Source organism: Eubalaena glacialis, chromosome 18 (genome assembly GCF_028564815.1).
Source record: "Eubalaena glacialis isolate mEubGla1 chromosome 18, mEubGla1.1.hap2.+ XY, whole genome shotgun sequence".
In the NCBI taxonomy this organism is placed as follows: Eukaryota; Metazoa; Chordata; class Mammalia; order Artiodactyla; family Balaenidae; genus Eubalaena; species Eubalaena glacialis.
In genome coordinates this window covers 2866855-2886533 of record NC_083733.1, presented here as the reverse complement: position 1 = coordinate 2886533, position 19679 = coordinate 2866855, and the positions used below count along the sequence as shown (strand labels likewise).

The following is a 19679-nucleotide window of genomic DNA, read 5'->3' as shown; positions in this document are numbered from 1 at the left end:
TGGATCTGAGCCGCCATGCCTCTGCATCTGGTCCTCTGTCCACCTTCTCTTAATCCCCCACGCCTCTCAAGTTCAAAACACAGACTCCCCCAAATTAAATTGCTGTCAGCATTTACTACTTGTTTACTGCCCACTCAGTCCCCCAAACCAAGACACCAGCAGGGCTGTGACGTCCAGCAGGCTGAAGGACCAGGATAAGCCAAAGCCTGAACATGGACCTTTCCGCCTTCAGAAGATGGGAAGTATATTACGGCTGACTTCCCTGCCCCTCAGGAGATACCAGGCACCAACTGAAGCTCTGACTTCCCGGAAAGGACTGAACTCAAAGCAGCTCGTGCAGCAAAGCTCCACCACATCCCGCTGTGCTGGGCTCTGAAGTTCGCCGCGGGCCGGAGTGGGATGTTGTCACGGGTCAGGGTGCGGCTCTCCAGCGCGGCCGCCCGCCGGGCCACTGGCCCCCTGCTGCCTGGCCAGCGCCACCCTCGCTGTGTTGGCGCCCAGACAGAAGCCCTGTAAGCGGGAGATGGCCTGCCAGGCCTCGGCCGGGTCCCGGTAGTGGAGGAAGGCCCCGCGCTGCGGCCCCTGCCAAGTGAGCCGTGAGGGAGCCGCGCCCCGTGCGCTGAGGGCTCGCTTCAGCTCACTCACCCGGGCGTCCCGGGGGAGGTTCCCAACATAAACAGTGCTGGAAGGCACATCCTCCCCCGGCACGGAGCCCGATTCCAGCGAGGGCAGCTCCCGCGGGCTTCTGACGGTGCTCAGGGCGGCCCGGGCACCCGGAAGGCTCCGGTGTTTATCCCGAAGGGTGACGTCCTTCCCGGCCTGCTCCTCTCGGCAGCGCAGGCTTCTGAGGACTGGCATTTTCCCCATCATCTCACAGCTGATCTGAAAAAGCAAGGCAGTTCCAGCTATTCTTGGGGTGTCCAAAAGGGACCATGACTTGGTCACAAGGGAGGAGAAATCAGTCACTCAGGGGCCTCTGCCCCACATGCTCGTGGAAGCCTGCGTCCACTCAGGCCAGCCACCTCCATCTGCCCCTCTGCGTCTGCCCGACAGGCCGTGGCCGCTGGCAGGAACCAGACGGCTTTCTCCATTTTCCTGGGGGCCCAGAAGGCAGACAACCAAGGTTTCCTACGCAGAAGGTGAAGAGCTAGGGGCTTCCCTGGTGGTCCAGTGGTTGGGACTTTGCCTTCCAAGGCAGGGGGTACGGATGTGACATGCCTCACCGCCAAAAAACCAACACATAAAACAGAAGCAATACTGTAACAAATTCAATAAAGACTTTAAGTCCACATCAAAAAAAAAAAAATCTTAAAAGAAAAAAGAAGGGGAGGAGCTAAGATCACTGGTATGAGGGTTACAGGGTCACAAATGGCAACCGCCCTGGCGACCCCAGGATAATGGGGCGGTTTCTGCTTCCACACCCGTCTCCTCCCCGACCTACGCCTTTGGGTGGGATGAGGTCTTTAATGGGGCCGTGGGGATCTCCTTCTCAGCCTCCCGCCCCCCCCCCCCCCGCCCCGCACCCCTTAATTAAGGGCCAAACCCATCCAGACCTCTGGGAAAAAGCACAGACAAGGCGAATGTGAAACAGAATGCTACATGGAGAACACTTTCTAGCAAAGGGTGATCAGGCTACAAAATAACCAATCCCACACACAATTTACATCTCAAAGAGAAGGACTTTTACACAAAGGACACTTCTGGCTTTTTGGTCAAATTGATCAGCAAGTATTTCCTGAGCACCCATAGCAATGGAGGTGACAGAAGAGCCCCAATACTCGAGGTGAAGCCTGAACAGGACACCCACGGCTCCGTCCTGTGGGGCAGGGGCATTGGGGGCTGAGCCTGGGGCAGAAGTGGTTCATGTCTCTTAAGGAATCCCAAGGCAGAAATGAAACAGAAGCCATGCTTAGTTCTTTTCGATAATTCATTCTTTAGAGATGCTTTCTGTCTTCTGTTTGGGGCACAAAGCATGTAAATGATCAGTCACCAAGGGAATTCCCTGGCAGTCCAGTGGTTAGGACTCCATGATTTCACTGCTGAGGGCACGGGTTCAATCCCTGGTTGGGGAACTAAGATCCCACAAAGCTGTGCAGCGTGGCCGGGGGAGAAAAAAAAAAAAATCAGTCACCAAGAGGCAAGCAATGGTCCAAACATGGGCTTCCCACAGATGTGGGTACATCAGAACACAGACCAGCACACAAGGTGGACAGCTATAATTTTTCTACAAAAATAGTTCAACTGGTACCAGTGTTCTCAATATGTTCAGAATCCTATGTAACTTAGGGCAATGGTTCTTATCCTTGTCAGGGTGTCAGGGACCCTGGAGAGAAGCTGGGGTTCCCTCCCAAGAAGGGCTCCCCCACAATTCTCTGTACAATTTCCCAGCATCTGTTCATGGACCTACAAACTGCAATAGGCACACAGATCCCAGGTTGAGAATCAATGGATTAGAATAAGATTTAAAGAAACACAAACACCTAAGCACGGCAGGTACCTTCTCACAAACCTGCAGGCTCCTAATCCTCATCAACTTTGTCCCGGTTCTCTCTCCCAGTGCTATGCAGACGATGCTCTCCACCGCGGCAAAGCCTTGCCTGGGGGTCAGAGCCCTCCCCAGCCAGACGCTGCCCTTGTCCCCGGCACAGCCAAGTCAGGAGCCTTGCGGGGGGCACCCGACCACTCGGGTCTTCAGAACAGAGCACACTCTTAGCGCAAAGAAAAACTCCCTCCTTCTCATGTTTCCCATTGTTGAGATACAAAGAGAAAAACAAAAACCACGTCTATGCCACGGAGACACCCACAAGATGGAGCCACTCTTCCTGATCAAAGGGAATCTTCCTCCACTTGACCCTCTGCCATCTCCTGAACTGACTCATCTGAAGGTGGTTAAACTCACAGACCAGTCCTCCAGAGGCTCCGGTTCCCAAAGAATCCCAAAGACCATGCGAGTCTGGCCAACCCAACTCCCTCCCACGTCCCCCTTCTGCCTTCTTGAGGAGTTCAGATTCTTGCATTCTTTCAAAGTATCTAGGAGCAAATTTAAACTGGTCATAATTAGGTTCTTGGGGATTTCTTAAGTTACTGGATCTAGCATTGAGAAAGAACAATCAAATTTAAAACTGTAATTACGATCAGAGAAGAAGTGTGACTATGTCCTTGTATGAGAGAACTAAACGTTACCCCCATCCCAGCACCAGCAGCAGGAGCCGCCGGCCCACACCTCCTGGGAGGCGCCGTGCGTCCGCTGGGCCCACTGTGGCCAGATGAGCACCCCTGAAGTGCCCAGTGGACCCACAGGGCTGCCTCAGGCAGAGGTGCGTGTCCTCAGGAAGCCTGACCCACGGGGTGAGGCTCCACGCTCAGGCAGCAGAAAGCCACCCTAAAACGTGTGTGAAGCAAACACGCATCCTTCTGCGCACGTCCCCGGGAGCTACCTGATCCCAAGCTGGCGCACGTACAAACTGCAATCAGCTGCAGGATAAGGAAAGCCTTCCAGCACACACTGCGAACCGAGTCCACAGCACCGCCACGCTGGCGCACACCAAGGGATCTTTGGAAACGGAAACACAGAAATGCGAGGCTTGTACGTAGAGCTGCTCGTCTTGAGAGCAGTACGTTCTCTGGAACAACAAAGCTCAGCGTCAGCTCCCTCTCCGTGTCGCTCCCACCCCGTGAGTTCTAAAGGACAGACCTCCCTGACCGCGAGGGGCCTTTGCCACTTTCCCAGCCATTTGCCACCTATGTGCTCCTCATGGGATGGCGCAGGTTGACGGCCCTACAGCCGACAGGCTTCTGCGAGCCAGGTGGACGGGCTGGACACCCACACAGGACCCACAGTGCTGCTCTCTATTTTTCCTGGCTGGCAATTAGGAACATTTGTTAGGTTTTGTCTATTTGCCATGTGAAATGAAAGATTTTGCTTGTTAATCAAAGCAAAAAAATGTATGCCCTTCTGTAACTAATCATACCATTTAAAAAGCAAGTATAAAGCAAAATTGATTTTTTTTTGTACACTACAATCACTTTTTGCTGAAGCATGCAGATGGCGGTCATTCATAAATATATGTTCCCTTCAGAGACTAAATTAAACCTGTCCCCTAGAGATGCTCGCTAAACCCGGTACCATCAGAAGTCTGACTCTGAGGCGTCTGCTGCCAACCCACGAAGACACTCGGCTCTAACCTCCCTCCGCCACACGCTGGGGTTACACTCTGGGATAAATTGATTTTCTTCTGGTTCTCACTTCATGTGACCAGAAGATAAGGTGCTTGGGAGGGATGACCTCATTCTATAATGCCAGGATGTGCTGGAGCAGCTGCTGGCAACGTTAAACAGAAACACCAGAAGTATTTCTAATGAGAACTACAACTTCCATAAAAATCACGTTAGTCTCTTGCAAGACTTAGAAGGTGGGTCGAGGAGACCCACTGTCCGAGGTGACTGGAGCTGGAAACAGAGTCCGTATCAGATCGGTCTGTCGGCTGGGGCAGTACTCACATTTCTTGAGAAGTTGAAGCAAAGCTGGAAAATCTAATGCTGTACAGTCTTTGTGTATTGAGAATGCGTTAAAAAAAAAAAAAAGCATCCCATTTTGTACCTATTTCAAAACATTTCATCTGGGAGGGCTACAGTGTTTAGAAGAAAAAGGGGACTCCAGATATTCCAATGATACAGACAAGAGGCAAATTCCTAGAGTCTGATCCTTGCATGACGAGTCTATGGGCGGAGCATCACAGAAGGGTTTACCGGTATGTGCCAAACAAAGAGCCAACCTGAAACAGTACTATAACCCAGCACTGAACTGCCCCCCCACCTCCTCAAATCTTCAGTGGAATTAGGGACTTTGTCCCCAAAGTCAATCAAAACGCACTCTGGCTGCACACATAGCAAGGCCAAGACAGAAACCCCAGGGGCTGGAGAGAGTCCTTGCCTTCACAGGACCCATCCCTCTGCATGGTAGAACTGAGAACACAGGACCCAAAATAAGAAATGGCCTTTTACAAGCTAGGGATTCTTGCCAAGGCCTCACTAACGATTAGCATCCTCCAGGAAGAGGATGAATAAGCCGACGTCCCGATGAGCAGGCTGAGATGTCTCAGGAAGCTGGGGTTGAATCTGGTTTCCTTTCATCTCAGAGGGATTATATTCATCTAACACAACTGATAACCTAATTTGCTGCTTTCTTTATATTTTTCTTGTTAAAACCTGCAGACTGTAACCACGGCTATTCTCCAAGGCAACCATCTCTCTCTCCCTGGAGAGGCCCCCAGAATCCTCCCAGCCTGCGCTGCAGCTGGCCCTCAGCTATGAAGTGCTGGCCCCAGGGCACCTGCAGCCTCACTGTGGCCGCCCCTGTGATGTATCCTCCCCAGACCGCGTGCTTACCTCTGAGCACAGCCAGCTCGCTCCCACGGCCTGTATGTCAGTCGCCATCCAAAGGGAGGCTGTGGGCCTGAATTCTGGGGAAACCTGAGTTCTAAATGTCCCGAGGGACGTTTCAATAGTCATGAAGGATGCTGCGGCCTTCTCCCTGGTGCTCCGGGTGCACGTGGACGGCCCCACACCCCACGTCAGGGTCTCGTGTGCTCCCCCTCTGCTCTCCTCAGGGGCTATCCTGGCAGGAGCGCAGGCATCTGTGCGGAAGCCCTCAGGGTGCGGCGAGAGCACAGGGCTCATCCTCGGAGGTAGACGCTGCTGATTCCCACGCCCATAGGAAGGAGGCCTTCCAGCTCTGGATGACTCAGGTTTAAGGAATGGGAAACATGGACAAACACGCTAATTTGACCAAGAGTTTCAATCCAAACAGAGCACAACTTCTCCAGTTTTCTCAGTAATTCTGGCTATTTACCAGTAGATGGCATCATAACCTACAGGTTGGCTTCTGGGGTCAAACTCCAATTGCAGACCAGTCTGCGATACATGCCACTGCCTATTCTGGAGATAAAAGTCACCATGGCATCAGCTTACGAAGGCTTTGGGTACTGCCTCCTACCCAATTTGGTTCTGCATGGAGATGCACACGGCATTAAGAAAATCTGGGTTTGCAAAAGGAAAGACTGATGATTAGGACCATGCATAGCCGGGACCGCAGAAGACAGCTCTTAGAAGTGAAAACCAGCTGGCAAACAGACTCAAGGCATCAGCTCTCCTAGTTGAGTTGGTCACTTCCCGCCGCCTATAGCTGGTGTTGTGTAGAGACCCTGAACCCTGCCTGCTCGTCAGAACCAGCAGGTGTGCAAAGTAGATTCTCCAGCCCATGCTTGGAGACCGTGATTCAGAAGCAGAAAGGTTCAGAAACTCATGGGTGACTCTAACGCACAGCCATGCAGGCCTGGGGACAGCTGCCATGCCAGACAGAGAACGCAGGGAAAGCGGAGGTGCCTGTAAGCCACGGGCCGGCGCTGGCCTCGCTGCACACCACGGGGACCCACCTTGGACCACACGATTCCTGCTGGCTTGGGGCGCGCACACCCCGTGGTGACGACTCGAGTTGGAGTGAGAATATAGTCCACGGTGAGGTCGTGATCCTCAAGGAGTGTCTCAGGTATGTCGACAACCTGGTCAAACAGAGGTGCGTGAGGAAGCTGACAGGGACACGGCCCCAGCTGTGTTCGCTGCACCGCTGGGTGGAAGCACGATGTCCCCCAAACCCATCGTGGGCAAGGCCGAGCTGCCGCACCAAGCGAATCCAGCCTGGCTGAGCGACGCCACGCCCGACACGGCAGGGAGTGAAGGCAGAGACCCTGCCCCGCCCCGCCCTGTGCTCTCGGTGAGCAGCGGTAGCTCTGCTGGCCTGTTCCCAGGAAGCACCTGGCAGTCGTGGACGATGGTGACCACCGGCGTCCCCTGGCTGACCGCTCCCATCGACACCATCATGGCGTATTCAAGGTCGGCATAGCCTTCTCCCTTCCCAATTCTCCAGCCTAAGAACAACGCAGAGAATCAGCGTCTCTGTGGGGTCTGGGGAACCACGCAGGATTACATTTCTCATCGTGGACTCAGAGGAGTTACAGAGGAAGAGCCACACTAAATGCGTACAGTGGTTAACACACACTGAAGTGAGCGTGGAGCCTTTTAAACACAGAGACCTCTCCTTTACCAAGGAAACTGAGCTTGCATTTATGTGAGCTTTATGTTTACGTTTAAAAGTAGTGAAACAGTAGTTTTTAAAAACACTAAGAACAAATTCCTACTAAAGGCAAATCTTTTTCATCATGGAGGGAAAGCAGAAAGTTTAAATCAGGGACATGGCTGTGAGACAGCACAGCCTTGCCTTGTAAAAGCACTAAGGACTCACCCAGCGCAGCCCCACAGCTTGGAAGGAGGCGGTTTAAGCAGCACTAGTGCTATTTTGCAAATTCACAAATGCGGCACAAGAAAAGGATTCATCATCTGAAGCTGAAGGACAAGCTAAGCAGGAGAAAACGCAGGACAGTGGACGGTGGACGTTAGCACGCTGCTAGCTCCCAGCCAAATCCAGTTACTCTTCTCGGTAGGATGCCCAGGCCTTCTACGTAACGTCAGCATCATCACCAAGCGTGTGAGCGCCATCACTCATGCGTCCTTGTAAGATTCAGACCTGACTGAGCTACTTTTACAATGAAAAGCTTTCAACCGTGCATGCAAAGAAGCAAGAGAAAGACAATTCAACAGCAGAACAGCAAAGGGTACAAAGAGTCCAGAGAGAGACAGGCAGATGGACACTGAACACAGGAGAAACGTTCAAGCTCACCCAAATCAGATGCAAGTGAAGAGGCAACTCAAATACCACTGTTCACTATCAGACACGAAAACTGAGGTGGGATAATTCTAGTTATTAACAGGAGAAGAGGGAGAGACGCAAGCAGATGGTGTGGGGATGTGAGGTGAGCACACTTTCTGGTGCGTAATCTGGCAACATCCATCAGGATTTAAAAACCCTTTGGTCCGGCAATTCCTCTCCTAGGAATCATCCCACGGATGGTCCTCAAAGGTACCCCTAGAGCATATGATAAGATTACACCTCATTCTGGCACTATTTGCAAGGGAAAGACGGAAACCAACACTGGAGATAACTTAAATGTATGTCAGTCAGGGCTGATGAACAGGAGGAGGCTGAGCTCTGTGCTGACAGGCAGAGCCCTTGGAGATGCAGACGCAGCGGCAGCAGGGCACAGAGCACTGTCAGTGCGGAAACAGAACCAGCATGAACACGCAGCCCACACACAGAACACTCGAGACGCCTGTATCTCTCACCACAACAGCTGATACTTCTGTGGGCATCAGGGGACAGGCAGAGGGAAAGTGGCCAGGCAATGCTTTCTGTGCTATCCACATTTTTTAAACACATGCATGGTGATTTTGTTGTTTAATTAGGAGGTTATCTAAACAGTGACAGTTACAAAACATTGTTTTCTTTTTCATACATCCTGAACTAAAAAAGAAAACTCCTGGTGTCCTTTTAAAAGAAGAAATCTTTGCTAACTTCCCATTGCCAAAAGAGTACAGCCCAATTCCCGGCATCTGGCCTCAGGTCTCTGGAGGGACAGCTCTGGACACTAGAGGGCCGCGCTACGTGACCACGGCACTCCCTCTCCCTGTCCTGCGCCGCCTGCCTCGACCACGCCTGGCGCGCAGGAGCTAACCCCGAGGCCTCTTCTGAGGTCACCCTGCTCTGAGCTGGCGAGCCCCTCCTCTGAGCCCCACTACGTCCACCCCGGCTTCTGTTTCCAGCACCGAGCATGTCGCATCGTGGTTCAGCTCCCATGTCTGCTCCTCCCACCCACTGAGGACCCACAGCAGAGCCCACTCAGTGCCGGCCTGGCATCCGGCACACAGTGGGCACACGTGTGCTCATGTGTGCCCGTCCCTGAGGACACAGGTAAAGCATCTGTAACTGGGAATACACGGAAGACAAGGAATAAAGACCTGTAACATCTCACTCCTAAGCATCTCACACAGCAGCTCAGAGCAGGAGCTGGGAAAAGAGTAAGTTTAAGGTGATGGTATTAAAGGCCAACATTTAAAACACGACGTTCGGGGTTCAGAACGAATGATTTAGAGCACTGCTCGCCAACTGTTTATTCAGAACCTCTACTGAAGGAAGAACTTGGCTTTGGCCGATTAACTTCCAAAGGGAGATCTGAGGATGAGCATCTCAGGACATCCTCTTGGCGGGAAGGGAGGAGGAAGAAGGCTTTCCTAGCGAGGGTGGGGGCCCCAATCACACCACACAAGCGCAGCTCTGCAACGTGCTCACCCTGCCGCAGAATCAGCAGCTCGTTTCCAACAGCACCCAGCTGGGCCTGGGGCAGAGCAGGGCAGAGAGGAAGAGGCCCTCGGGAACCCCAGAGACGAGTGCTGAGGGTGGCTCAGCCCAGGGCAGAGGCTGGCATAGCGACCGGCCCTGTCCCTGCTCACAGGCCTGCGGGGTGAAGGTCCAGGCCCCACAGGCAGGCTCAGGACACCCCGCCCCGTCCAGGAGGCTGCTGCTTCACAACAAAAAGGAGCTTCAGAACCCAGCGTTTCTCCACTTACTGGAGGCTCTCCAAAACCAACTATTTACTGACGCACTGCAAATAAATTCAGCTCCAGTTCCAGTTAACTTAAGAACAGAGGGGAAATCTTTCACCACCTGAAGAGAGATTATCTCAATTTATTTTTCCTGTTATGAAAAGTGAAAATGCTGTAAAGGTGTTGAGTGGGGCTGAGAGTGGGAGGGACCGAGTTAATTCTTCAAAATGAGTGATAGATGCAGTGGTTATGCAGGCCAGGCATGCGTCCAGAAAGCTGAAATTACTCACCATCACTGTCTGAAAGATGACCGGAGCGCTGGGGGAACATCAGGCTGCAGGGTAAGTGGTCACATCCGAGAGTTTCTGTTCTTAATCTTACCTTTTTCAGAAACAGCCACGGACCCCACCACCACTAAGTCCACAAGGACCCTGGAATCCAAGCCCACGGGAGTGCTGTAGTTCCTCACGCCCTGCGGACAGACACGCGGCCTGAGAGCTCCCTGGCAGAGAGGCCACCCTTCTCATAACCCACGGGGAGATGCACTCAGGGTCTGAACAACCTCCCGAGGGAAGCAAACACGTGCACCATCCCACAGCAAACACGCAGCATCACGGAAGCGGCAGCTCAGGAATACCATGGATCCGAACCATTTTAAGACAATTCCCCACAATTCTTCCCCAGGAAAGACATCAGGAGGAACTGATAGCACAACGACCAGGATATTCATTTCATAATATTCAACAAATCATTTTCCTCCAAGAGGCAGGAGAGCACAGTGATTAGAACACAGGCTCGGGAGTCACAAGGAACTGGGTCCAGATCCCTCTCCTCTGTGGCCTCAACAGGAGGAAACTCTCTGAGCTTCAGTCTCTTCCTCTGTAAGACAGGGACACCAGCCCTGCCTCGTCCGACATGCTGGAATGAAATGACAGAGCGCAGGTAAAGCGTCTAGCACGTAAGACATGGCCATTAAGTGTGTGTGACATTAGTTCACTGTGAAACACTGGAGGCCTCTCTCTGCGTGAACAGCTGATCACTCCTAACATATTAATTATTCAACCAAAAAGCACCCAAAGCACACCCACTTATGCTAACTAATGGAGGCCTGTGTGCGAAGCACAGGGAGGCTCCTGTGGCCATGATTCTGATAATGGGCGCCAGGGAAATCTAGGAAACTAGAGTAGGATGCTGCACGGCCCAGTACCTGGCAGCAGTGGTCGCTGGATGTGGTACGGTGCCCTGTCGACAAGCACGTGACAAGTCCCTATAGGATCGGTACCATGATTGGGGCCTCCCAACCATCAAACCGCGGTCATCGGCCCGCGGTGCCCCCACTGTGGGAAAGCGTGTCTTTTGTTAAGCTCACAGCGGCCACGCAGGCAGGTCTCTTGCCCACGGCCCATGTCCTCAAGCCCGTTTCAGCGAGCTTGGTGCCTGGCAGCCTTGGGGAGCACGCACCTGCCTGGGGTTTTCTGTGTTGTAACCTGTCTGTCAGGTCCCCTCTTCTCTCGGGGGCTCAGCCTCACCTGCTCAGTCTGACCAGACACGGCGTGAGCAACCAGGAGTCACCCTGACTCTCCAAAATCCTGTTCTATTCAACCAAGAGTCAGCGGATGGGCAGAGAGACTTACGAGGCAGTTAACAGACCTCTCTGTCTCCCCCTGGGGTGGTTACCGGAACGCTCCTGAGTCAGAGCAAATACAAAGACGACGACGGCAGACACAGGTGGCCGGCGTGTGACAGCAGCAGGGGGCTGAGGGACAAACTCAGTCTTATCTGCCAAGAAGTAAGGCTACATCACAGTCTCCTACAGTGATATGCACGGTGGCAGCATTTCACCACTAAGCTTTGGCAACCTAAATAATAATCGTACTAAATTTGCATCTGCATTAGACGTGGCTTTAAGAGTCTCTCTCTACTTTGCCATTTTTCCTCTGCCACAAAGAAAACAAAAATCTTTGGTTTCCTCTACCTGCGCTCTGTCATTCTGAGGTTCATGGCCCTGGATCTCTGATTTCCATCCGGTATCTCATGATACAACAGAGCCCAAACACAGTTCAATCTGTATGCAAGTTCAGTTGTGAGAGCTGGTCTGGCTTTACCCAGGCCGGGACCAGCCAGTGCTGGCACTTCACAGGGCCTCCTGGCAACGAGCCCCTTGTCGGTCACCCTTCAGAGGGGAGTGGGACGCTGTTAAGGGTGACACAGACCACTACACCAGCACCACGGCCACGTCTGACCTGGACCTCAATACGTGGAAAGGGGCTGCTCTTACTGTCCGAAACCTACGACTTATAACAGATCACATTCCCTGCCAGCTCTCGGAAGTATGGGCTCAGATCTGTGGCCACGACCGCCAACTGCAGGGGATCACAGGGGGGGCACTTTGAACACTGACCAGAACCAGGATTATCTCTTATTTTTCTACATTTATTTTCCCTTTGTTCTTTTTCCTACATGTATTTTATTATCTTACTTTATTATATGTATTTTTGTATGCCACATCAAATTCTATTTTTGCAATAAGACAGGTTATCAATAAATAGCGATAAAGCATTCACTTTTTATACACTAGACTTAAGTGGAAAATCCCTTTTTAAAAGGAATATCTTGATGCCCTATTCCTTCTTCCCACTGGATTAGGAATCAAATGACCTGGGGTCAACTCTAGAACTCTGAAAAGTCACCAAATTCTATTTCTTCATCTATAAAATACTAGACAAATTCCATTATAAGGCACTCTAATGTAATATTTACACACTGGTTTTATGGCATTGTGAGGCAGTGAAGAAAATCATATTGCTAAACCACTAAAGCCATTATTACTTTAGCACTTGGTGAGGCAATTTCCAATTGAACATATTTTGGAAATTCTACCGTGTCCCCATTTGCTCTGGTGGCATCTGAGTGCCTATAGGGCACTGAACAGCATCAAAAGTTAACACCAGAGGGCGTCAGAGTACCGGAAAATTGGCTTTCCCTTTTCTTTTTTAACAGGGGAATTTACTATTTCTCAGCTTAGTGCAAGAGAAAAACCGAGTTACAGGCAGTTTTTCTGCTTGGCTCCTGTAATGACAAGATTGCTGAATACTTAACATCACTCTTCATTTGGCTTTGTTAAACACAGATTTCACCTTGGCGGATTTACACTGTTCTAACTCACCAGAAGTTCACGGCTGAGAACGGTTCTTCCCTGTGGCTGGTGTAGCTTCTCAAACTTACCTGAGAGGTGGCACATTTTCTCAAGACGTCTTTAGTTGCCCCGGGGGGTGGTGTGATCTTATTAAACAACCCCGTTCTCAGTCGTGGTGTTGGAACCAACAACGTTTTTTTGCTCTTTTAAAAGAAAAGACAATGAATAAATTACAAAATTTAAGACGGGAACTTTCTTGTGTATATTTTTAACATTGCAGGAACAGAAGCAAGTTACTATTACCTGCATTTTGGGGTGTGCGCCAAGGAGATGAGTTGTTTTGCAAACCCAGGTGAATAACACAGGGGCCGATTCTACCTAGAGCAGCTGCACTACCCGCCTCAGAATAAAGGGGCAGGGGTTGTAAAACTCGCTGACTCAACTCCACTTGCCATTCAAAATGCGTACAGGTGCAAAGGACAATGCCAATCCAGATGCAGTCTGTTCTCATGAAAACTCCAGCCATAACCTGCCTGTGCCCTCTGCTCCCAGTGTTAAGCACTACCCAGGTACAGGGATGTTTTATCTTGAAGCTGGCATTACACAGCCACGTTAAAAACATTACCCCATCAAGCACTTATATCTAGTTTGCTGCTCAATAAATCACAGTCTGAGAGATCAGTGCTCATTACAATCAGCATTTTATATTGACCTGGGTTGATAACCGTCTTCTTCTATTTAGTTCTCAAATACCTACTGCGAGCCCCAGGGCAGGGGTTTTCAAAGTGGGGGCCCCCGGCCAGCAGCATCAGCAGCCCCTGGACGCCTGTCAGAAGTGATCAGAAGCCCTGTGGGGCCCAGCAACCTGCTTTAACAAGCCCACCCGGTAATCCTGATGCGCAAGAAAGTTGGAGAAACAAGGCCCAAGGGCACCGCACTGCAGATTATACAGGGGTGGGCCATGAGGCAATCATAAAATTTATAAACTCTTTCATGTAAAAAATCGCATATTTTACTTTTTGTGCAGGAGATGACAGCCTGAGACCAATAAAAGACCTATAAAACCACAGTTTGGCTTATTTAAATAAAGGTTTTCAACCCCAAGAAGAGTATTTCAGCAAAAGTAACGAGTACGTGCTACTCTCCTTTTGAGTGTGACAGAGGTGGGTGATTTTGTTTGCAGTCTCCAGATCCTGGTATACTGCACACTACTCTGATCACCCCTTGGCTGTACACCAGAGTGCCCTGGGGAGCTCTGAGACTCACCAATGTCCAGTTCCACTCGAGCCTGACTCAGAACCGGACACTGGCAAGAGTCTTCAAAGCTCCTCAGGGGTGCTGACTTACAGCCAGTGTGCTCAGGCCCAGGGATCTCAAAGCTCCATCAGGGCGTTTACTATGAACAGGTTCTAGAACCGAATGAAGGTGTGGGGTCAAGCCTGGGAAGCTGTGCCCCCAGGTGTGATCTGCGGCCGTATGCATCACTATCCCTGCCTGCCGAGGTATGCACTTTCCCACACAGGATGAAAGGCGCCCGCAGATCGAGGATTCTCAGGAGTTGTAGGGAAACCGAGTCGCCACCCGAGGCCTGGTGGCATACAGCAGAATCCCACAGACCCCACACTGCCACACGCAGCACTACACTCACTGTAAAGGGTGTTTTGTTTCAGCAAAACAACATCAGCCATTACACTAAATGAGTGCTGTTATCTGAATTTTACTGCTTTTATAGTTTTGTTTATATGTAATTTACATGTTTACTTTGGTTTTACAGTCACATAAGATCCTGAGCATTATAATTTATGCCAAGTTCTATGTTTATACTTATTAAATTATAATAAATTGAAGCAACCCTGGGGGAATTTTTCTTCTTGAAAAGGGGCCTATTATATCTAAGTTAAGAAACACTGTTCTAATTCATATATTTTGGGGACTCATTTATCAGATCTCTTACTCATGGGTTATCAAGTTTCAAAGAATTACAGTATTACAAATGTAGCAGATGAAATATATTGCAATCATTCGCTTCTGGAGAGGTACACTATAATTGGGATGCCTCAAAGTCACGGTTTCACAGTCTTTTCTCTTTGAATTCAGACATGTTCAGGACTTCTGACCGACAGACAACGAAAGAGTTCTGGACGGTCCTGGAAAAAACGACTCCAAGGACACATTCTGCACCGGAGGGAGTCAGAAGCACCATCTTTCCACATGTGGGACTGTGCACATCTGCCAGCCACCTGGGGAAGGTGGGCCACTCAGCAGCCAGGGCTCAGGCTCAGGGAATGGGATTACCTGCAGCGCCAGCAGCCGGACGCCTTCCAGCGGTTTATCAGGGTCCACTTTAACTTCCTGCGTTCTGGCAAAAACCTCGAGGTCTTTGATGTTTTGGCAAGCCAGATAAGAGCCCTGGTTAGGCAGATAGACAGAGGTGCACTTACGTCGAGGACGAAGAAGCGGGCATTTTTCTGGGGTGCGTCAGGGTTGACTTTAATGGTTCTGGCCATTTTGAACGCCTGCAAACGTGGGAAATGCTCAGCGGCCCGAGAAGCACCCTGTTTTTAAATGCAAGTGCACGTTACTAAGAGGCCACCACCCTGGGCCACCCTCAGCTTGATGCTCCAGCATCTCCCCCAGGCAGGCGCGGGGGCCGACTGTGAGACCAGGTCTGGGGTCACCCGAGAAATGTCTAAGGAAGCAGCCAGGTAGAAAGGGCTGAGAAGCCAGCCTCGCTGGCTGGGGCTCCCTCTCAGAGCCCGTCACTCCTCAGGAGCCAACTGTGTGAAAAGGCACCACAACAGTCGAACGCTTCCAGCCAGGAGAAATATTTCACTCTGTACCAAACGGGGGACAGTAGCCTTAGCACCTCCTCATGGCAAGGTGCAACCCACCCACCAACCCTGCACAGAGAGGCAAGAGGTGCTCGAGAGCGAAGGTTAAGTAACAAGATGAAGGAACATCTCAAAGCATAAAAACACCCCGGCCAGCTGGCTCGGATTTCACACCACTCACTCACTGTTCACCGCGTTCAAATCCACCGTGAAGCAGGATGGTAACCGTCTTACTACTGTTACTCATTTAGGGGCGTCCTGCTTTCACTGCGAACGCTCCAGGAATGCTTCAGTACCTTGAAGTTGGGAATCCTGTGATGAACAGGCCGGGGAAAATCAGCTAAATTGCGTGACTCCATGTAGCCCCAAATCTGCTCACGAATGTCCTGTTTGGAAACACCTACGGCAATAAAGGGTGTGACTGATAAACTCACAGACAGGAAGCCCACAGTGCAGCAGCCCCGGGGCCCGGGGCCCGCCTGCTCCCGCTGCACCCCCAGCTCTGCCCCGCCAGGCAGAACCTAGGGCTTCTGATCCCTACGTCGAAAAACTAGGGTCAGTGATAAGTTTTTACACCTCAGTAAACTGCTATAGTCCAAACACAGTGTAAATTCAACGTAACCCAAGTGTTTAATTAAGCTAGTTCTATGAACCTGCAGCGGCGGGAGAACAAACGCAACCCAAGCCATGGACCCAAGCCTTCCTAACTCCTCACGTGGAGATACGAGTTCTGCTCAGTTAAGGCTCTGTGATCTCACTCTCAGTCTATCGGTCTCGAGACAGCTGTGATTACTTCACTCCTGCTGTAAGTCCTGTTCGCTTCTCTTAGACCTAAGTGATTCGTAACCCAACTACTGTTTTGGATTACCAACTACAATCCCCTTTATTGCGGGAATCTTTATTCTAGACCTCACTTTGGTAATGGATTTTTAGGCAACAAATATTCCTTAATGACTTGATTGGGAGAGTCCTAAGAAAATCTGCATCAACCATGTGCCCCTCTTCGAATGGAGAACTATGAAAAGCAGCTTCCAGTTACGCAGGAAAAAATCAAATCAGCACATTCATATAAACAATTTTAAAATATTCACAATTTTTGAATAAATTTTTGAATTTTTGTTTTTCTTAGTCCACAAAGATATCCCTGCACTCGTACAGAAATTCGTTTCAAATCACTTTGGTGTGATGGGGCACCTCTCATCACCCAGGCAGGAAAGAGGGGCAGGTTCAACCTCTCAAGTCCTCTGTCTCCCCTACATGAGTGGAGGCTGCTCAAAAGTGACACAAAGGAGCAGCCCCACAGCCAGAGAGAGCTGGGAGCACCAACCAGGCTGGTGGGATGTGGCTGGCAGCTGCCTTCTCACCATAAACATTTATGAATTGTGTGGCTTTGAATCTTGTGAATAAATTACATTTTAAAAGCTTAATTCTTTCGTAAATGGAGTTTTAAAACATACAAAGGCATCTATAATGAAAAGCCTCTCTCCTCACTGTCTGCCGAGTACCAGGTCCCTTCCCCCAAGGCAATCAGTGCACCTATTTGTTCTAGTGAGTTCTTCCCCAGGCATCTCAGGCTTCTCACTGGAGACACTTCAGTCTTGCCCTCATCTTCTTTCCCTAAGAGGGTGTGCTATACATGCAGCTACATACACTGCTTTGAACCCTGCTGCTATTTACTTACTATCTTGCAGATTGGTCCATATGGTATACAAAAGGACCCCCATCCTTTTCTGCAGGTGCACAGTTTCCCACGATGCGGGCAGGCCAAATTTTACTCAAGACTGATGGGCAACAGGTGGTTTCCAACCTTGTTACTGATGTGTGCCTTTACAGCCCTTGCCCATTTTACAGCGATTTGTTAAACCTCTACATGTAGTTTTAAGGCGTTAAGGGCCAGAGCCAAAGGTTTCCACTGCTTATGCCCACAGGCTAGACACAGACTCCCTTGGAACAGCACCCATACCAGGCCCTTCACAGCCAGACCCCAGAGCTTCCTGGACTTCCCTGCAAACACTGCTGGTGCCTCTTGACCCTAGCTGTGCTTCTGAACCACTGCAGAAATCAAGAATGCAGATTCGAGTGTACTTAGGGAACGCGCATCTCCAAAGATGCAGGCCAAGACTATACTACTGTTGGCCTGGGTAGGGCCATGCAGGCAGTTTCCAGCACTTGGCTTGTTCTTTCCTGCTGGGAGCTCTGCATTTGCTGGTCTCTGCTGGAAAGTCTGTTCTACGCCCTGTCCCTCAGGCAAACCCTCACTCTTCAAGGCCCAGCTTCGGCACCACCTCCAGGAAGTCTCCCCTCCATGCTGTTCCAGTGCCCCGAGGATCCCTGGCACAGGGTGTGGAATGAGCTGCAAAGCTCTGCTGGCCGCTTCAGCCTCATCTCCTGTCACCCTCACATCGAATTCAAAAAGTGGCCCAACCACGTCGGTCCCTAGCCCCACACACCTGTCCCCCTGTCTTTTTCAGGCCTTTGTACCTCCTCTCCTCCCCTCCCCTCCCAGGTTCTCCCCCTCCTCTCCCTTCAGGCCTAGCTGAGGCGCCACCTCCCCCAGAAAGCATTCTGAGTGCTCGGTCACAGACAGACGTCCCTCCTTTAGGACCCTCCCCCCTTGAGGAACCCAGAGCACGCTCACTGCTTGCTTTTTCAAACGGAAACCATTACATCGACACAACTATTAAAAGGCTACTACATTTATCACTGTCACTAACAACCCAGACGTCCAATAATATCCCCACACTGTGCACAGTGCTGTGTGGGACACAGAGATATAGGCATTGGGGCCCTTGTTCCAGAGTCAATAAATCACAAACATCCGGGTGACTCCCATTTAGAAAGCAATGGGCTAATTGCAAGGGGAGGGAGAGACTAAAAGGGCAGGTTCTTGCCCTTGGAAAGTTACCAAAACATGGGAAATAATTAGAATAATAAAAGGCGACATATATTAATGTGAGAAATGCATGAACCCTGTTCCGTAACTGCCCAACAGGTCAGCCTGGGTCTCGTTCCTTCTGCCTCTAGCCCTGAGGTCACTCCTGGCATCTCCAAAGGTCTTTGTCACCATCCCACTGAACTATCGGCACCTGTTTACTGTGCTGTTTCCATGCTACCCAGACAGTAAGGGAGGAGTGGATTTATTCACGGTTGTCGAAACGGGCTTTAACAGACCCTGGGGCACCAACAGCCTTCGTAACACCTTTGCCAGGCAATTCTGCAATCAATAACCAAAGCTCAGGGGCTCTGGGGCGAGCCTCCCCAAGGCCTAGGGAAGGGCGTGGGACAGCCTAGGTCTCGGAAACCATCCGTTAAGAGGTCTGTGATGCAGCACCCCAGCGTTTAGGTTAAATTGGCTTCCAGTCGTGCCCCTGCCAGCAGCTGTGAGCCTCCGTTTCCCCTGCTGTAAAGACGGCGTGATACGGGAGACGCATCTCACGGGGGCGCACGGACAGTACCACGTACCCAGAAGATGGCCTCCCTTCCTCTTCCCACCTGCTCCACCGACAGTGTCGGGTATCCGGGTCCCAACCGGCCGCAGGTTCGACCCCGCACCCGGCTCCGACCCCTCTGAGACCCCGCCCGCCCCTCCACGTCCCGTCTGCCCAATCCCCGGGGACCCCCTCCCCGTCCCCGCCCGTCTCTCAGCGGCCCCTCCGCCTCCCCGCGTCCCCGCGTCCCCGGCCCGTCTCTCAGCGGCCCCTCCGCCTTCCCGGCCAGTCTCTCAGGTGGTCCCTCCGGCGGCTCCTCACCCGCCCTCGGCTCCATGGCGACGCCGTCAGTGCGCGACAGCTCCCTCAGCGGAGTCCGGCACAAAGTGACGACACCTGCGCGCGCCCTGCAGGCGCCTGCGCACTGGCCTGGGGTGGGGGTGGGGGCGGTGGCGTAGCCGCGGAGGCCTGGTGGGAACGTTCTGCGGCGCGCATGCGCGTGCGGCTCAGCGGGCCTTGCGAAGGGAGGTGGGCGTGGGGCCTGAGAGTTTGTTCTCTGAGCAGGCCAGCATAGAGCCCCTGCTCCGACGTGCGTTTGCCGGGCGCTGGGGAGCTACCGAGTGAACAACCCCTGGCCTTTCGGAGCCCACTGCCAATTCAAACGCAGCTACCTCCTCTTCTATTCCCCAGAGGCCCCCTACTCCGGGAAGCCGGCCTGGATTGTTCCTCCATGCCGCGATCCCTCTCCTGTGAGACCCTACAAACGTTAAATGCCACAGTTTATTTTCT

At 51.6% G+C, this 19679-nt stretch overlaps 1 protein-coding gene across 3 annotated transcripts; it reads right to left on the bottom strand.

The window, feature by feature from the left end:
* Positions 1-318: 318 nt before the first annotated feature.
* MTHFSD (methenyltetrahydrofolate synthetase domain containing) lies at positions 319-19302 on the bottom strand. Of its 3 annotated transcripts, none has more exons than XM_061172572.1 (8): positions 19212-19302; positions 15759-15862; positions 15073-15186; positions 12721-12834; positions 9877-9967; positions 6814-6926; positions 6435-6560; positions 319-882 (listed from the first exon to the last, which is right to left on the bottom strand). In XM_061172572.1, exons 1-8 carry the CDS (start codon positions 19225-19227, stop codon positions 406-408), a joined length of 1155 nt encoding a protein of 384 aa, XP_061028555.1. In that variant the 5' UTR covers positions 19228-19302; the 3' UTR covers positions 319-405. The 3 variants fall into 3 exon arrangements, with proteins under 3 accessions (XP_061028555.1, XP_061028556.1, XP_061028554.1); XM_061172573.1 differs by having other exon boundaries at positions 15073-15147; XM_061172571.1 differs by lacking the exon at positions 15073-15186 and adding an exon at positions 14927-15040.
* Between the last annotated feature and the right edge of the window lie 377 nt (positions 19303-19679).

What these genes read in the sequence shown, in the direction of transcription:
- MTHFSD (XM_061172572.1), bottom strand. An exon ending in CCCGCTTCTTCGTCCTCGAC is followed by an intron (nt 12,835 to 15,072) that starts GTAAGTGCACCT and finishes TTCTTTTAAAAG; the next exon opens with AGCAAAAAAACGTTGTTGGT. An exon ending in CCATCGTCCACGACTGCCAG is followed by an intron (nt 6,561 to 6,813) that starts GTGCTTCCTGGG and finishes CTGTTTGACCAG; the next exon opens with GTTGTCGACATACCTGAGAC.